A 19,287-nucleotide genomic window follows, 5' to 3' on the forward strand; every position below is an offset into this window, starting at 1 on the left:
GTTTTTAATAAAGTTCTAGAATGTGTAAATTTTACTAATATACACATTACACATCATCCGTTGAATTTGATGTGGCATACACAACATCCATCTCTTGTAGTTAGTACCCAACAAACCATCATTTTTTGTTTTGTAGCTTCTTCAGTTTCCTCAAACGAACAACACTTGAGAGTGCAGAGGCGAGGAGGATTTGACGACAACCAAGAAATGCTAATAAGTATACAATTGCGCATAGAGACTCGCGATTTACCTTCTCCATTACAATATATTGGGAGTCATTGGCATATATGGGAGAGAGGAGATCGAGTCGGTGAGGTAGCAACGTCACATTATGAAAACACATGTCTTTTCTCTGTAATCAACAATTTAATGATTTGGGGTTTGGATCTAAATGAGGATTAGATGTTTGGTTGGGGGATGCTTTCCATAGGGCGTATGGACAAAAGCGTAGAGCTGAGAAGGTCGCAAGCTCAGCTCACATGGGTGGGACAACATCGCACGACAAATGCTTCAAAAACCTCATTCTCCAATAGTGCAATATATTAGCCACCGAAAATGGTTGCTGCCTGCCAGCATCCTATGTCCTGTCTTTTTCTTTAGTCCATGCCATTTTCCTCGCGTCTGTTCTAACCACCGCACCTCTAACGTAATACCCATCCCAATCCCTATCCCATCCACCTTTTAATATAATCTAGCTGTCCTACACATTTAATTGTTATTCCGATTATTGTTTTTACTCAAGAACTGAGTGCCCTAAGTATTTCGGGACAACTTCAGTCAAATTGGTGAAACATTTATCTTTACCTTAGTAATCATAATATTTTAAGTTTGATTTTCAGATTGAAAGATGCCTATGAGTTTTCTTGAGTTGAGTCACTCTTGCCCGTACAGGTTTAACTTACTGGCTGAGTAGGCAATATATCTGAAATAAGAGATCAAAATTCAAACTTCAACAACGGCAATGTTGAGATTATGTCTAAAGTGGGTAGATCTCTTTTGTGCACCGGCATTTGACCATATCTGCTAAGCCATTGAGTCACTATGATAAATCCTCCAAAAATACTATGTCGAGTCGAGATATGGAGATCTTTAGGGTTGGAGATTCGGCCTTTAGGAGCAGAGTTGAGTCACTCTTCCAAGTTTGACTTGGGGTAAATCAATAACATACTATTTTAGTCTTGATATATTATTATGAGAGTAATTAATGTTGGGGTATAATTAGTGACATGGATTATGGTTTAAACTTTAGAATGTACTCGTACTTATATTTACTTCATTTTCAAAACAATGATGCCACTTTTTTTTTTTTTTTTTTTTTGGTGATGAGGGAAAAACCCACAAATACTATTCGAGCATATGAATTGGACAAATCTTGTCTTATGATCCTAGCTGGGAAATGATCATAGAGAGGTAAACCAACCTAGGTTGTTCATAGTTGACCGGCTCAAATCAATAAAATCAATAAGCTACTCGCAGTAATTGTTAAACTTGAAATTTTAATTTGTGATTACTAAACCAACAACAAGAACAGTTTGACTGGGCTACACCGTCATATTTAGTGGTACTATTATAATGAAAATTTTATAATGTTGTCGATTAAAATGTTAGTTTATAAAATTGTACTCCGTAACTTGTATTTTATCAATTATACACAAGGAATAATACAATTTGTAAAGTAAAAAAGTACAATTTTGCAAACCGCACAATGTTGGGTTGTAACAATTTCCTACATTATGACTTCAAACAATACATTATTAGCTCCAACTTTTTGTCAGGTTCAATTATAATTAACTAATTAAGGATTAAATCTGACAAATAAAATAAAATGGTAGGATTGAATCTAACAAAAACTTGAAGTCAATGACGTATTGTGGTGAGATTTAAAAGAAAAGCAGTTGAATTAAAATGTTAAAATACCATCATAGTAAAAGACTAAACTGAAGTCGACTATGCTTAAATAATAATTCATATATAAAGATAATCATACTTTTAACCCCTAAATTATTAATCATTACGCACTTTAGTCCATCAATTTGAAATTTAATTAATATGGTCCTCAATTGCGTTATCTGTTATAAATCTAATTCCTTTTTTTTTTTTTTTTTTTTTTGGAAACTAAATCTAGTTCCTTAATCTGTAGATTAGTCAATGTTAGTCCTCCAATTGTTTATTTATATAAGCTCCCATTTAAAAAATAAAATAAAATAAAGATTGAAGGACTGCATTAGCTAATTAATTTGCACCTTGATGGACTAAATTAACAATGTGATAAAATAATTGAGGACCATATTAACTAAAACTAAAAATAAAGATCTAAATTGTATAATGACCATCGTCAATTAAGGGACCCAAAATGAGATTTCCCAATATCTATTTAATAGAATTTTGTTTTGCCGTATACCACATGTTTTTGTTTTTTAATGCATAATTATTATGGGTAATATCATATCTATAACCAACTTGGTTGGTGTGAGTGATTGTGCACTCTCATCTTTTAAGAAATGCCGCAAGTTCAAAACCTCATATTGTATGCATGAAAAAATCAACATGACAAACACTTTATTCCTTAATTGGACCAAAAAATCATTTCGTATGAAAAATCAATATAACCATCACTTTGTCCCTTAATTGGATCAATTTAGTGCAAACGTGAATTAGTCTAAATATGATATGTGTTTTAAGGTGTCTCCTATAATTAAGACTTACTATATCTATAATATATTACGCGATATCAAGTACCAATAAGCCCGCGTGAGCTTAGTTCAATGGTTCAATGTGTAGTATTTGAAAGAAGAGACCAATGTTCGAACTTCGACAGCGATAGTATGATGATTATGTTCAAAGTGAGTAAATTCCTTGTGTGCACCGACATTTGGCTCTGTCTGTTCAACCATTGGATTACCGTGATTTACATAATTCCAAATGCTTTGTAGGACCAGGCCTTTAGGATTGGAGACTCTCCCTTTTGGGAGAAGTATCAACAATTAGAATTTCATTAATTATCTCAACTCTTAAGCACTCCCCCCCCCCCCCAAGTAACGGTTATGTTTTAATCTTTCCCACTTTAAGGTCCGTCTATTTCCTCTCTCATTCTTGCCCCAATACATAATAAAAAATAACATGGAATAATTTATTACGAGTAGAACGCAAAAACATAATTTGTATTCAACCCGATGAAAGTCCTAGATTTGATCCAAGATTTAAGTGAGTTAGTTGAGTTAACACGGAGTATTAGTTGACACGTACTACTTGTGCAACTCTGTCTACCCCATATTCATATATATCATGATGATCATGATTAAAATAATCCAAGACAATTTCTTTTATGTGATAAGGAAACCAGTCATAATGGCCCTGTTTGGTAAGTAGCTACCTGATGGCTATTAGCTGATTGTGTTAATTAGAATGTATAATTAATTGATAATATTAGCTGTTGTAGAAAAGTATTTGGTAAATTAGCTGTTATCTGCTAACTATTTGATATAATTTCTTTTCTGAAAAAGCTAATTAAAAAAGTTGCTTGGAGTAGCTTTTTGAATTTTAACATTTTGGAGTTGTAAAAAGCTAATTAACTAAACACTTATATTAATATTTTAACTAAATCAAACAATTAATAGTGGTCAAACAAGCCAAAATTGACCTATAGACCAATTTTTTACCAAACAAGGTCAATTATCTACCGATAAACTATATAAAAGAGTTAAATCACATCATAAAGATTTTACGCAACATGTTTATCTGACAAAGTGTTAGCAAGAATCGAAGGCACACGAAAATCATCTTCCACCTACTCAACCATCCTTTTTTGGGACAATCCAAAACAATCTTTAGATACACGTAATGAAGTTTAGTGGCTAATCACCTAAGATATCCTCATAAAAAGAGAGAAGTTGGAACTTGATTGGTTTTCATCATGGGTCTTCAAACAAAAGCAATTCAATTATTATTATTATTGATGTGTTCTGAATTTAATAAAGAAAGTTTGCTTAACTTCACAAGTAAGTGACCCATATTCTGATTTCGGGATAAAGAAGACCCCGCACACTTCCACTTCCTTTGCATTGTCTACTGTAACATTCAACGTGTGTATCCAAATTTCAAAGTTTTGTTTCAATTAAAAATTTTAATTAATAGTTGGACTGCATATTTATATTTTATATATTATATGTTATAACATATTTTTAATGCATGCAAGGCTGATTATTTTTTGACGTGTCACACGCAATATGTAAACATAATTATGAGTTTGCCTTTGATACCATATCATATTAAAGGTCAAAAGATACGTTTTATCTTAGTTAAAAAATATAAATTAATAATTGAACTGTATATTTGTTATTTATATATAAGATGCTCAACATATTAACTTACTATGAATTAACCAATTTCAACACAAATTATCAAAATATTAGGAAATAATATGTCAAACTATAAATGAAGGTTTTGTTAAGTACATGTACACAAGTAACACACCACCTAATTCTTTCTTGATATTACATTGGTATATCCCTCAAACTTGCCACTCTTTAAAAGCATGACCAATTATAGCTTGATTGCTTGAAGTAGTGGTTGCAATTTGAAAATGTTATATTTTAACTTGTATACGCCATTCATTTTTCAATTAACCTATCAAAATAATCTATTTTTATACTACCAGTAACTTCAATGCACTAAATTGTAGCTCACCCTTTTAGAACGAGAACAAAATAAGTTGGGAATCAACACTAAGAGCATCCATATTAATCAAAACTCACCAATAATCTATCTTCTCCGCCACTTGAAAAAAATATGATGATAAATCTAAATTTCAAAGCAATGGTGTTACTCTAATAATTATATGAAATTTAGCCACTTTAAAATTATTATTTTTTAAATCAAATCATAATTGTTGTAATTATTTCCCTTTAGCTCGCATTGTTTTCTGATAAAACGGATTATAGTACAACAAAAATAGAGACAAAGAGCAGGAAAGAAAAGAGACAATGTGATGTAGAAATTTTTATTCCAACAACCTCTTCAATACAAACGTAACATAAATAATAATGCTATGACCGTTACAACCATTTGTATTGAATGTCAATAATAATAAGAGTAAATACCCAAAATGGTCCATCGACTATAGCTAAATTCACAAATTGGTCCTCAACTTTTAATTTCAACCAATTAAGTCCTTAACTTTGCAATTTTAACACAATTTGGTCCTTTGTCTATTTGACCGTTTGTTGACTGCACTTGTTTAGGATATATATGTAATTCCATGGTTCATCGTCGGTTTTTTAAGGTTCCGGTTGCATTTCTAGACCGCACTGTTACATTTGAATCCACTGTCGGCGCTGCACCCCATGCCATAGAGATTATAGCTTTTGATAGATAGATCGCCGAAGTCCCTGGAGTGGCTCTTCGAGAAAGCCGTGACTCCAAGCGATGTAGGCAAGTTGAACCGGCTCGGGATCCCCAAGCAGCAAGCGGAGAAGCACTTCTCCCCTCCGAAACGGCGCTGTTACCTCCAAGAGCCTTCTCTAAGCTGAACCGGCTCGTGATCTCCAAGCAGCAAGCGGAGAAGCACTTCCCCCTCCGAAACAACGATGTCACCTCCAAGAGCGTTCTCTTGAGCTTTGCACGTGAAACTACATATATATCCTCAAAGATTGCGGTCAACAAACGGTCAAATAGATGGAGGACCAAATCGTGCCAAAATTGCAAAGTTAAGGACTTAATTGGTTGAAATTGAAAGTCGAGGACCAATTTGTGAGTTTAGCTATAGTCGGGGGACCATTTTGAGTATTTACTCTAATAATAATAATATATTTATAACAATAATCAACCACTTATGGTTAAAGAAAAAAAATGTCATTTTATCTCCTAATTATAAATGAATGACTTAGTATTAATGAAAAAAATGACATTTTATCTCCCAATTATAAATGAATGACTTAGTCCCCCAATTATATAGGTGCTTTAAATTTTGATATTATTAGTGGATAGTAGTGGCATTTTCCCCATCAAGATACAACTGTTAATTAATGACGACTTCTTTAATTTCGTATCAAAATATAAATCTTTGGGTTGAACTTATTATAAATTCACCTAAATTTTAATCAAAATATAAATCTTTAGGGTTGAACTTATTATAAATTCACCTCAATTTTAATTTTCTCTCCCATATTTTCCTTCAATAAATTGGTGGAGACAGAAGATCTAATTTTCACTTGAATATGTGACTTTAACTCATACAACTTGAATGCATAAAATTTCCTAAGGAAATCTGTGAGGGAATGAGAATACTAAGGTGAATTTATAAATTTAGCCTTGCAAAATTATATTTTAAAATTAAAATTAGTTGTCACTAATGATGTCACTTCAATAGAGGTAAAAATCACTACTATACTAGTAACCGAGTTATTATACATAAATGTAATTTACCTCTGTACACAATTTGATAATAGTTGAGCGATTATCTTGTATAATAACTAAAGACTAAATTCAATGTGAATTATCTTGTGGTCTAGTGATATGAAATGACTTTTTCAAATTGGAGGTCACTGATTTGGGGGCTCTAATAGAGTGAGTAATACTGAAAAGAAGACTTTAAAAACCCGAATCATTAAAATTTTTAGGTCTCAGCAAAAATGTCAAACACCAAGAATTTGTGAGATAGAGTAAAAGTTTGAGTAAAAAATGAGATTTTATGTAGTATTTTCTAAAAATAAAATTATTGTTGTCATGTAACATATCATAGTTTTCTAAGTATGGAACACCAAATTTGTGTCGTACGTCATCACTTATCACAAACAAAGGTGCAAAACGCAATCGCTGTCGAAGTGCCACTGCACATTTACACTTGACTACTACATGATTGTTAGACTTCCCTGTGAACATCCTCGTTTACTCTCTCTCTCTCTCTCTCTCTTCCTCCCTCTCTCTATATATATGAAGCTCTGCAAGTCTATGCTCACGAGTAAGCAAAGTAATTGTTCAGAGGCTCACGAGAAGGATGAAATGAAATGTGGCTGCTGCAAAAACGCCAAGTCTTCTCCTTCAATAAATACCCCCCAATCATCTTTTTGTGTTTTGGTGTCTGTTCTTTTGTCCAAACATTCTTAGACCTGTGAACTCGTGTCAGTGACCTGATAGATACAGACATATTCTGTGTTTGGCCACATTATTTCTTTTCCCTCCATATATTGTAGGGGAAATCTGCATCTTCTATTATTCTTCAATTCCCCCCCAAAACCCAAAGCAAGGGAGAAAAATGGCGGCTAAAGATTGGGTTTTGCTGTGCTTGGTGGTGATTTTAGGCTCCGCTCAGCTCATTCATTGCAGTGTGAGTTATGACAGGAAATCTCTCATCATTAATGGGCAAAGAAGAATTCTTCTTTCTGGGTCCATTCATTACCCAAGAAGCACTCCTGAGGTATTCAAGTTCTTAACTTTTTTTTTTCTTTACTTTCCTTTTCTCCTATCACCTATAATAGGTTAGATTCTAAAAACACAATGGGTCATGGGTGTAATGCAGATGTGGGAGGGCCTTATACAGAAGGCTAAGAATGGAGGCTTGGATGTTATTGATACCTATGTGTTCTGGAACCTCCATGAACCTTCACCTGGCAATGTATTACCATGGTTTTCTTGCATATTTTTGTGCTTTTCTTAGTTCTTCATTTCCACCTTTTTCCTGAACTAATGTGCTTTATTTTCTGTTTTTTTTTTTTTTTTTTTTTTTTAGTATGATTTTGAGGGGAGAAATGATTTAGTTAGATTCATAAAGCTAATCCAGAATGCAGGGATGTATGTGCATCTCCGCATTGGGCCTTATGTTTGTGGAGAGTGGATCTTTGGGTAATTTTTGCAAAATTTCAGTTTAGATAATTAGATTTCACCTAAAAAGTTGGCTCTCTAATGCCATTTCTCTGTTTAAATCTTGCAATTTCAGAGGGATCCCTGTTTGGCTGAAATATGTACCAGGGACCACTTTCAGAACCAATAGTGAACCTTTCAAGGTTGGTTTCTTGTTCTATCCATCTCTCCATGTGTATTAATTAATGTGTGTTTCTTCAGTTATTGGAGTGAGTTGGTTCTAATACTGTCCACAATTATTTTTCTTTAGAGGGCAATGCAAGGGTTTGTCCAGAAAATCGTCCAAACGATGAAGAATGAAAGGCTGTTTCAGTCACAGGGTGGTCCCATCATTCTCTCTCAGGTAAGCGTAATTTGGTTGCTACCAAATTTACATTCCCGGGGTTAATAATGTCGAGAATTCTTTTAAGAAATCCCGGTGGTTAAATAGTAGGGTATTGTTTTTTGTGGTGTCTGCTTGTTTAGATTTTCATGTTAGAAAAATTTATGCAGATTGAGAATGAGTATGGGTTAGTAAGCAAGGATTATGGCTCCGGTGGTCATGAATACATGACTTGGGCTGCAAAAATGGCTGTTGATCTGGGCACCGGGGTCCCGTGGGTTATGTGCAAGGAAGATGATGCACCGGATCCAGTGGTAAGCGGTGTTACGTTATACTCTTTGTATTGCAACAAACGGTTCTCGTTTCGTTCTTCTTTAGCCTATAACTGATGGCTTTTCCAGAAATGGTTTTTGCAATTTTCTGACAAAAGGCTATTCTTTGTTTTGACTTTCGAGAACAGATAAATACTTGCAACGGATTTTATTGCGATTATTTCACCCCAAACAAACCTAACAAACCCACAATGTGGACCGAGGCATGGAGTGGCTGGTAATTCCTCTATCTACCGTTGAGTACAAAAGTTTCACATTTCTGGTATCTTTAGTATGAAGTCACTTTCCTTAATATCGTAATTCATAAGGTTTGAGGAGTTTGGAGGCCCGATTCACCATCGGCCAGTTGAAGATTTGGCCTTTGCAGTTGCCCGATTCATCCAAAAAGGAGGCTCCTTTGTGAATTATTACATGGTCAGTGGCATTTATCAAAGTTTGTCCATATAGAATTAGCTCCCTAAAGATGTTAGGCACTGTGCTCGAGAAAATCGTGTATTAATCCTGATTTCTTTAATTCAGTGATTAGCAAAAAATCACGAGTTCTACGAGTGTTAACATGTTCTGTTTTCCTTTCTCTCGATAGTATCATGGAGGAACCAATTTTGGAAGAACGGCGGGAGGCCCTTTCCTGACTACGAGCTATGATTATGATGCTCCTATTGATGAATATGGTAAGAGTACTGAGATGATTCCTCTAAGCTTATTTCTTTGAATGCTTGTTTCTATTTGTCGCTTCCGATTTTCCATTTTAACTAATCAGTTTTTCGTCCTTGGTAAATAGGTTTGCTTAGGCAGCCAAAGTATGACCATTTGATGGAACTTCATAAGGCGATTAAGTTAAGTGAGAGAGCTTTAGTTAATGCAGATCCGACTGTTACACCGTTGGGAAACTATGAACAGGTAATTTCTATCCCTCGGGTAGTGGCTGCGTGTTTCCCTCGTTACTTAAAAAAAGAAAGTTTCTGCTGATGTATAGCAATGTTGAAAAAATCGCTAGGCACCCTCTAGGCACCTGGGACCGCCTAGGGCGCTTAGGCGGGCGCCTGGGACCGCCTAGGGCGCCTAGAACGCCTAGGCGGGTGCCTAGAGCGCCTAGGCGGGCGCCTGGCGGGCGCTTAGGGCGCCTAGGAGGCCGACTGGCTAGCGCCTAGGCGCGATTTTTGCAACACTGTATATATAGTTAACATGTATTTGTTTCCAGGCACATGTATTTTCTTCCAAGTCTGGTGGCTGTGCGGCGTTTCTGGCAAATTTCCATTTCAATTCGCCTGCCACAGTCACATTCAATCAGAGGCACTATGAACTGCCACCTTGGTCAATTAGTATTCTTCCAGATTGCAAAACTGCTGTCTTTAACACTGCCAAGGTTTGTGAAGCAACATCATTAATTTCCGTAATCCTTAAATGCCACAAGCTATAGTTTGGATTGTACTTTTAGCTAGCGATAAAATGCTTTTTGCCCCAACCTAGGTGGGATCCAAGACATCCCAGGTGCACATGTTGCCCGCGAATGTGCCAACACACTCCTGGGGAACGTTCACCGAAGATACATCCAGTATCGATACTGACTCGAAGCTAACTGTTATTGGTCTATTGGAGCAATTAAATGTTACCAGGGACACCAGCGATTACCTTTGGTACAGCACCAGGTAATTAAGAACGCCCGTTAATTAGAGCATTCCTATTACATTTCGCGTGTCTCTTTATGAATCGCGCTAACATAATGAAGTTTCCACTTTCCAGTGTTGAGATAAGTCCATCTGAATCTTTCCTACACGGAGGACGACATCCAATTCTCACCGTGCAGTCTGCGGGTCATGCATTGCACGTGTTTATTAATGGGCAATTTTCAGGTTCCGTTGCATTCTTTTGTCGTGAAATACCAACTTATAACACATTGAAATTTTACGAGTTCGTGGTCCTGAATTGCAGGGTCGGCTTATGGGACTAAAGAACACACACAGTTTACGTGTACGAGAAGTCTCAGTCTGCATGCTGGAGTGAACAAGATTTCTTTGCTCAGTGTAGCTATTGGATTGCCGGTTCGTTCCTTGCCCACAATCCTTATCAGCTATATCTCAGTCGTGAAATGCAAAGATTTAGCTACAAGGCCTGATTCATATGATTCTATGTTTGACATGCCTAATAGTTAACGAGAATTTTAAGAGTGCAAAAACTGGTTAGAAATGATTGATTAATTGTTCTGTCTAAATTGTGTTTGAAGAATGATGGTGCACGTTATGAGACAAGGAGCACGGGGGTCCTTGGACCAGTCATACTGCATGGACTAGACAAGGGACCTAGGGACTTAACTTGGCAGAAATGGTCGTATGAGGTAACGAAAATTGAAGCATGTGCTCCATCTCAATTAAAAATCTAAACTGATAGCTGGATTACGCATTTATAGAACCCATGACCTTTGGCATAGGGTTAGCTCTGATACCAAATTGAAGCATGTGTTTCGTCTCAACTAAAAGGCTAAACTGATAGTTGGATTACACATTTATGTTTATATATTATATCCTCAACAAAGAATATAGGCTTTTTGCTTTATGAGTCTTATAAAATGCATTCATGTGTTCTAGCTCCTTAACTACACCGCTCTGTATATACAGGTAGGACTGAGAGGTGAGGCCATGAACTTGGTTTCCCCAACTGGCATTTCATCAGTTGACTGGATTGAAGGGTCCTTGGTCGCACGACAACAACCTCTGACATGGTACAAGGTATGCAATTTAGCATCGACTTATATTTGTCGCATTGACATTTGATCCATTGGAAAAGTCGGTAATGAAAAGCTAGATGATTCGAAAACACACTTATCGTCGGTGTTTGTAGATATGAAATTTGAAGCCACTAAGCACTAAATCGATCTTGCAGGCTTATTTCAATGAGCCAAGTGGAAACGAGCCCTTGGCATTGGACATGGGTAGTATGGGAAAAGGCCAAGCGTGGATCAACGGGCAAAGCATTGGTAGATATTGGACAATCCATGCAACCGGAGATTGCAACACTTGTACATATGAAGGGACATACAGATCGCCAAAGTGCCAATCTGGTTGCGGACAACCTACTCAACGATGGTAAAAATATCGGAATACACCAATCTTGGACTTCACTAATAAAACGAAACACAATCAACATAAGTCTCTTCATGTCTTCTAATCGGTCCATTTCTTTTAGGTACCACGTTCCTCGATCCTGGCTGAAACCAACAGGAAACCTGCTGGTAGTCTTTGAGGAGATAGGCGGAGATGCATCGAGAATCTCTGTCGTTAAAAGAACACTCACTTACGTATAGAAAGAAATCATATTAAGATATTACTGTTAGTTTAGTTTTATTTATCTCTAAGAGCCAAAATTCACTGTTTTTACTCCCCTTTCTTTAGATCTTGGATTATGAAAGTTTTAGTCATAGTACATACAGGAAAGATGTAGTTGAAGACTACTATTCCAGTCTATTTAAATTGGAAGAAGATTATGATAAGGTGGCATATCTGTATAGACAGGATACATTGCCCAGAAACACCACTTACAGTCATACTAGGTACGAGGTGGGATTCGAACCGGAAACGCCGACTTCGACAAGATTCAAATGTCAACTCGAATGTTGGTACGATGTAACTCGTGTTAAAGGGTTAATTATATTCTAGTGTGGAGCTTTAATTATGTGAGTGTCTTGGTCTAATTTTATGCATAAATTATTGATTATTGTATATGTATAATTTTAAGCATAAATTATTGATTATTGTATATGTATTTCGGTGTTCCATTATGGATGCTCTTTAGGTATGTTCATTTTATTTAAAAATTCCCAGAATGGAATTGGCCGTGAAGATAAGTTTGGCACAATTGCTAACTCCCCGAGTACATACAACAGGACAAAACATCCTTAAAAAGCTGGCTAGCTACTAGCCAGTACAGTAGGCTTCTGAATATAAAGGAGGTAAAACTTCTTGTCGTTCTTGATAGACTAGATGGAAACAGAATAGGGAATTTTTTTTTCTTTCTAACGGAAAACATTTTTTTCTTATTTTTTTTAAATACAAAAATATACATAACTGTTGAGATTAACAAGAACAAGAAACAATAATAATGAAAGAAAGGTAAGGAAGACAAGATTTATGTGGTTCGGTAATATGCCTACATCCACGGGAGTGAAACTATTCTTATATTCATAGTGATAGTGATGGTGGTGACACAACCCTTTAGGGATACAACCAATATATTTATAGGTATCCAATCCCTATACAATAGGTCTACCTGTTTCACTCCTAATCCATATATGAGACAAACTCAACAATAACCTCATTTATAAACATCATTATCATTACTTACAAACTTTAGCTTATATATCTCACCTCTACGTTTAATAAGAATGACTATAGCTCGGTTTGAATCGAACCGTCTACCGCAGAAAGCGAACCAGAACCATCTAATTTGACATCAATTTCATTGATTCTGGTTCCGGTTTCAAACCGGGGAAAAAAATAATTTAACATTTTGCAAATTTTCCATCAATTTCATTCATTAATGAATAAATTTTTTTTTTTTTCATTCTTATTAAGAATGACAACTTGGTATATTTAATCCATGGGCGAATATACTAAATTGTTTACGACATGGGATGGGAAGATAATATTTTCAAAAGCTTAACTTGACCAAATAATTTAACTAAATTAAAGTAACTTTAATATAGTACTATCTTTATTGAGTTAATACTCAAAATCGTCATCGACTATAGTGGTTTTTCTCAATTTCGTCCTAAACGACTTTGGTGACCTAATATCGTCCCAGACTTTTGTGTTTCGCTCAATTTAGTCATCCATTTGTTATTCCGTCAAATTGGTGTTAAATTAAGGGACAATTCAGTAATGTTAATATTGATCTCTCTTTACTTTCAACTTGTGAAGTGCGAAATTCCTCTTTCTTGTACGAATTACACCCAGATTTACTCCCGGATCTGCAAATCAAATTTTATATTCGTAGTTTTAGGAGTAATTCTGGAGTAATTCGTAAAAAAAAAAAAATAATTTCGCAGTTCACATGTCTGAGTAAAGAGATGCCAATATTAAAATTACTGAATTGTCTATTTATTTAACACCAAATGGACAGAATAACAAATGAGGGACTAAATTGAGCAAAAACACAAAAATCTGGGACTAAATTGAGCGAAAAACAAAAATCTGGAACGATATTAAGTCACCAAAGTCGTTTAGGACGAAATTGAGAAAAACCACTATAGTCGAGGACGATTTTGGGTATTAACTCTATCTTTATTATTGTTTTATTTGTTTTGACTTATCTCTCTTTACCCTATTGCATGAGAATACAAATGAAAACGAATATGACATATATGTAGTGTAGGATAGGTACAATAAATAGTCCCAAAAAGTTTTGAATTTGAATTATTTTAAAATAGAAAACATAATTTACAAAAAAAAAAAAAGAAGAAGTTTAAATTGGTGGTTCAAACCGAAACTGAAACCGTCCTAGAAGGTTCGGGTTCCATTCGTCATTTTCTATAATCGGAACTAAACCATAAACATTTTATACTCACCTATCTAACAATCGTTATATCGTGAACTAGGATCTACCATAAATATTTTATACCCATGGTCCAAATTATGTATATTAAACATATTAGGTACTTCCAATTAACAGATTATGTACGTTCAATTATTATGTAGATTTAATTATAACTAATGTATATAACCTATGGTGCACACTTGTATGAGATCGTTTCACTTATGTCCACCTTGCAAGATGGATCTGTGTTCACAGAACAATTTGTGAGGAATAACTAGGTCCACCACTCCCACCTCCCGTGGTCACTCTGCAAATCAAAACATAAAACAAGTGACGTTAGAAATTAAAATTGAATGAATGAAAACACAAAGTAAGAAGGTTATAAAAATTACTTTTTTTTTTTTTTTTTTTTTTTTTTTCAAATCTTTCAACTTGATATAAATTTTTCTTTCTAATCATCTTGTGCTCAATTAACAACTCTTTAACTTGGGTATTGACTCTTTAAGTTACAATCGATAAAGAAAGTATATTAAACAGATACTACAATAATAGAGTTGACAATAGTCACAAAAATATAGATTTTCCTTAATTAAGATTGGTTGACTAGCTAACATCTTTCAATCTTGTGTGTAGAGTTTCAACAATTTTTGGAGCTAATGAACTCCTAAAAATGGTCAAAGTATCTATGAGGTCCTTGTACTATAATGTTTTGTTCAATTTAGTCCTTCTACCTTAATTTTGTTCAATTTAGTCCATATACTTTTAAAAGTGAAACAATTAAGGACAAGCTGATGTGGCGCTGACATTATATCGGTCAGGTCATCATACTTACATGCCAATTTATATATTACTTTATAAATATTTAAATTAATTATTTTTACCACCAATATATTAAATTAAAAATATGTCCAAAATAAATACATAAATATAAGCTATTGTCCTTAATTGTTTCATTTTTAAAAGTACAGAGGTTAAATTGAACAAAATTAAGGTAGAAGGATGAAATTGAACAAAACACTATAGTATGGGGACCTCATAGGTACTTTGAACCCTAAAAATATATAATCCCTATTGAAATTTTGTTCTTTGAGTGGATTGGATTATGCTATTAAGTGAATCTAATGTCCGAAGTCGCGCATACAAGAGAGAAATATGAAGAATTATACATTAGGCAGCTGAAATGACTACTTTACCTTTTCATTTAAAGTTCAATTTATCGTAATCTGACGAAAGAACCTCAATTGGAAAGAAATTGAAAGTCAAAAAATGTATCGTGTTCAAATTAAAAATCGAAGACTAATTTTAGAAAATCAATATAGTCGGAGAACCATGGCTGAAATTAACTCAAAATATATTGTCAAATCCTAAAACCTTTCTTTTAAGTCTGCAATTAATGAAAGGCTTTGTTTATTCCACATTATTAATCTTAGCCAACGGAATCCCCCCTGGTAACACGGTGCACTGTAAAAAAAAAAAAAAATCTTTACACACGCTCGGTTATTTTCTCTCTATAGAGTATAGACTATAGACTATAGAGGTCTTCCCCACACACAAAACTCACGCGCTCTCTCTCCCTCTCTTCGCGTCTCCGGCGGATGACATTCTGCTCCGGCGCTTCATGGCTAAAACACGGGCCACTCGTAGAACCCTAGATTCCTACACCGTCAAGTCCATCAGCAAAACTATCAAAGGTGAGTTGATTTTCAGGATGTTTTACTGGAAATTTCCAGAGCGGTGAACCGTTTGGTGGACTTTCAATCTCCACCGGAAAATCTAACTTCGTGCCGTCGTTTTCAGCCGGTGACTGCGTGCTGATGCGGCCATCGGAATCTTCGAAGCCCTCTTACGTCGCCCGAGTTGAGAAGATCGAGTCTGATAGCAGGGGGGCCAACGTGAAAGTTCACGTCCGCTGGTACTACCGTCCGGAAGAGTCGATCGGTGGCCGGCGGCAGTTCCATGGCTCCAAGGAGGTCTTCCTCTCCGACCACTATGATATACAGAGCGCCGACACCATAGAAGCTAAGTGTACGGTCCACAGCTTCAAGAGCTACACCAAGCTCGACGCTGTTGGTAATGAAGACTTCTTTTGCCGATTCGAGTACAATTCCTCTACCGGAGCCTTCAATCCCGATAGAGTTGCCGTGTATGTTAATTTTTTTTTTTCCGAAGTCTTAGCTTTCTGATTAAATGCTAACAGTTGAGCTCAATATCTTCCGCAAGTAATGTTATTTGTGTTATTTCTGCTTAATATTTTTGATATGTTAACATTTTACGGAGTAGCGACCTATAATAAACCTTTCAATTTACCCTGGGAAGTTCATACGTACATATGTTGCAGCAGTGTGAACTTTCAACTTTGCAGCTGCATGTGTTTTGTGCAGTTCTTTGAGCTTTCTAGTTTTCTGAAATTTGTTTGAGTTGGAAATTCTATGAAAATGTGAACTTCTGTTCTTGTTAACTTTGTAACTCCTGATTGCTTGATGTCCATTTTCATCTTGAAATGGCAGGTACTGTAAATGTGAGATGCCTTATAATCCAGATGACCTCATGGTTCAGTGTGATGGCTGCAGTGATTGGTGAGTTTGATGCTTTTGAATATTTTTCTTTGTCATTGGTTTTTGCCCTAAACTTCATAGGATTACTCAATTGGATTGAAGAGTAAACGGTTGATGAGTTTTGTCTGGTTCCTTTACATGTGAATGTTTATTGTGTTTGTTATTGGGACTTATAAAGTAGAGCTCTACCGTGTCTAGGAATGTGATAAAACAAGACACATAAAGGATAAATAATTTACGAAGCTCAAACTCTATGAACTTAGCAATGTCTGTTACCCCCCTCTTCAATTAAAGTTTGATTGTGCTTAAAAGTTAAGAAATTTAACAATACTGGCCCTGATTCCTTGTAGACATACAGGGGTTGCCTTATACATCAATCTCTACTATAAATCACTTGCACATAAATGCCTTTGCATTTATACAACTTTGATGTAGTCAGGAAAATTATGGAAATCCGAAATGTCTTTTGTCAATCATTTAACTGCGTAATATTGCAAATTTTTGCATCTACTTCTTTCTTGGTGAGAGATTGTTTGGCGCGAGATAGCTATGTCATGCACTCATTTTTATCAACTTTTGTGCTATAAACTCCCCACCCTTTTAGTTCATCTGTCTTCGAATTGCAGATTAATTAAGTTCAAGTTATACTGAGATCTACTATATCTATTTGGCAGGTTGTATACAGAATATGTCAAGTCCCATGGAGCCTAAGAATATTTTAGAAGTAGGATATATGTGAATTGGCTTTATTAATTTTGTTCTGTTGCCTTCAGTACCAAGTTATTCAATCGATTACCTTTTTGAGATGCCTACTTAAGGTACGGAAGTGCATCAAAATGACCTTAGGCCAACATCCTTGCAACTTGCAAGTAGTAATGTAGGAGCCACATAGGTCATTCTTAATTGGGAACAGAAGCTTTTGGTTATAGATAGGGATTGTTTGCGGACTAGCCCATAGTGTTAGCTGGTAGCTGCTGATTATATTTGTTTAAATATATTTTGGTAGAATTATCTGTTAGTTATTACTTATTAGCCATTAGTGGGTTGAATATGTAAACCGACACACACACGCATATTTATATAACGGAGTATAAATGTAGAGTATATCTAATATATATTTAATATTAGATTATTATATATAAAATACAGATATGTTATATTATGCAATAACAATAATAAAGGGTAGGGTTGTCAAAAAAGCTCATTTAATTAGCTTTTTGGGGTAAAATAGCTAATTCAGAATGTTATTTACTAAACACTCAAATTAGCTTTTTGTCTTGGTCACACAACTAAAAGCTCTCTAAAAACATAGTCACCAAACAGCCCCGTAGGTATCCACCTCTATTCTGTATCTATTATTTCCCTCTAACTTGTGCTCGTGTATGTTAAGAAGGCAGTTATTTGCTAACCATCTTGGATAGGCTGGTGATCAACGTGCTTTCCATCCTTTTAGGATGGACTTTTGGTGGTGAGGATATCTTTCAGGGTGTGGGCTCCATTGTTTGGTTTTAGCATTAAATTTTGGGATTTTATTGCAAAAACATACTCTTATATGCTACAATGCATGCCTCCATCTTTAAATGGTTGTATAATTTTCGTTCAGGTTTCATCCTACATGTATAGACATGGCAGCCGAGGAAGCCAAACAACTTGAAAATTTCTTTTGTCAAAATTGTTCTTCTGAAGATCCGAAGTTACAAAGCTCTCATGCTACTTCCAGACATTCAGATACAAAGGTAAGTCAATTCTTAAAATTCAAATAAGGAGGGCACTCAATATTTGCTGCAATTATCAGAGAGCAAAATAAGAAATTGATGAAACTTGAAGGTATCTGAAACTATTGACATTTCAGGTAGCAACAAAACGGCGTAGGAGGTAACCCACGCCTTTTCATGTGAGAGGAGATATAATATCGCTTTAGTTTCCTGAAGGGTGCAAGCAAACACCGAGGCAGTTAGGACTGCATCAGAAGCAACAATCATGTAAGCTGATGTAAAAAGGAAACTGGTTTTTATTAGTTGTATTGTCTACGTGGTTTGAGAGACAAATGGCCTTGTTTCCTTTAGATATAGGTCGAGGAAGTGTTTGGTTGTCTGTAATTATTTAATGTAGATTTCTCTCTTTGTTGGCTTGCTTTTTTTCTTTGCTAGGGCTGTATGATAAAGAGCTAATTATCTTCCCTATGTAAAGGGGTCCAGGTATTAATGAAACACATTATATTTTTATGTATGGCTTATTACTACAAGAGGCTTCTTGGTGTAGTACTCTAGCTTCTACAAAACTATAGATCTAAAATGAACCTGTGGCTGTGGATGCATGGGATTATGGGAATATAATGATAAGACTTATCAAAGTGAGTTTGAGAGCATTATTTTGTTTTTGTTAGACGTTGTGTCAATGCAGTAGTCTCGTTCTCTTGCGAGAGTTGTCCATTTTCAGAGTACTAAGATAGAAACAACTGATGTGGCATCATACATAAATTTAGTTTTTACACAACTTTTTAGAAGCCAAATAGGAGAGAGAGAAGGGAAAGAGAGAATGAGAGAGAAGAAAAAAAAAATGGAAAACAACAATGTCAGGTAGAAAAAAAAAAAAGTGAAAATAGAGATTTACACGCCCAGGGGCGAGTCACGCGCCCTCTGGGCGCATAGTATGCGCTACGCGCAGGGCTGTAACGATTAAAACAATTTCT

The 19,287-nt window shown here is 35.4% G+C and overlaps 2 protein-coding genes across 7 annotated transcripts; both read left to right on the top strand.

The window, feature by feature from the left end:
- Positions 1–6,866: 6,866 nt before the first annotated feature.
- On the top strand, positions 6,867–12,227 carry LOC109161860 (beta-galactosidase 3-like). 2 transcript variants are annotated; one of them, XM_019310400.1, is made up of 18 exons: positions 6,867–7,414; positions 7,517–7,612; positions 7,727–7,839; positions 7,934–8,000; positions 8,108–8,200; positions 8,350–8,493; positions 8,640–8,728; positions 8,820–8,925; positions 9,095–9,182; positions 9,293–9,411; positions 9,713–9,877; positions 9,982–10,160; positions 10,255–10,364; positions 10,444–10,553; positions 10,736–10,846; positions 11,127–11,237; positions 11,392–11,594; positions 11,695–12,227. In XM_019310400.1, the coding sequence occupies exons 1-18, from the start codon at positions 7,253–7,255 to the stop codon at positions 11,810–11,812; spliced, it is 2,184 nt and encodes a 727-aa protein (XP_019165945.1). In that variant the 5' UTR covers positions 6,867–7,252; the 3' UTR covers positions 11,813–12,227. The 2 variants fall into 2 exon arrangements, with proteins under 2 accessions (XP_019165945.1, XP_019165946.1); XM_019310401.1 differs by lacking the exons at positions 7,517–7,612; positions 7,727–7,839; positions 7,934–8,000; positions 8,108–8,200 and having other exon boundaries at positions 6,890–7,414.
- Positions 12,228–15,543: 3,316 nt separating this feature from the next.
- On the top strand, positions 15,544–18,824 carry LOC109161864 (chromatin remodeling protein SHL). Of its 5 annotated transcripts, none has more exons than XR_002050970.1 (5): positions 15,544–15,731; positions 15,838–16,183; positions 16,548–16,616; positions 17,270–18,063; positions 18,199–18,318. XR_002050970.1 is itself a non-coding variant. In XM_019310412.1 (5 exons), the coding sequence occupies exons 1-4, from the start codon at positions 15,659–15,661 to the stop codon at positions 17,304–17,306; spliced, it is 525 nt and encodes a 174-aa protein (XP_019165957.1). In that variant the 5' UTR covers positions 15,544–15,658; the 3' UTR covers positions 17,307–17,319; positions 18,199–18,220. The 5 variants fall into 5 exon arrangements, 4 of the variants coding, with proteins under 4 accessions (XP_019165957.1, XP_019165956.1, XP_019165955.1 ...); XM_019310412.1 differs by having other exon boundaries at positions 17,270–17,319; positions 18,199–18,220; XM_019310411.1 differs by having other exon boundaries at positions 17,270–17,319; positions 17,989–18,213.
- The last annotated feature ends 463 nt before the right edge of the window (positions 18,825–19,287 follow it).

Source organism: Ipomoea nil, unplaced genomic scaffold, assembly GCF_001879475.1.
Source record: "Ipomoea nil cultivar Tokyo-kokei standard unplaced genomic scaffold, Asagao_1.1 scaffold2926, whole genome shotgun sequence".
In the NCBI taxonomy this organism is placed as follows: Eukaryota; Viridiplantae; Streptophyta; class Magnoliopsida; order Solanales; family Convolvulaceae; genus Ipomoea; species Ipomoea nil.

Bases quoted from the DNA above. Each gene is read 5' to 3' on its own strand.
- LOC109161860 (XM_019310400.1), top strand. From the start codon at position 7,253: ATGGCGGCTAAAGATTGGGTTTTGCTGTGCTTGGTGGTGATTTTAGGC. The intron at 10,161-10,254 runs GTAATTAAGAAC...TCCACTTTCCAG, and splicing joins TACCTTTGGTACAGCACCAG to TGTTGAGATAAGTCCATCTG. The intron at 10,847-11,126 runs GTAACGAAAATT...CTGTATATACAG, and splicing joins GGCAGAAATGGTCGTATGAG to GTAGGACTGAGAGGTGAGGC.
- LOC109161864 (XM_019310409.1), top strand. From the start codon at position 15,659: ATGGCTAAAACACGGGCCACTCGTAGAACCCTAGATTCCTACACCGTC. The intron at 16,184-16,547 runs GTATGTTAATTT...TTGAAATGGCAG, and splicing joins AATCCCGATAGAGTTGCCGT to GTACTGTAAATGTGAGATGC. The intron at 16,617-18,198 runs GTGAGTTTGATG...ATTTTCGTTCAG, and splicing joins TGTGATGGCTGCAGTGATTG to GTTTCATCCTACATGTATAG.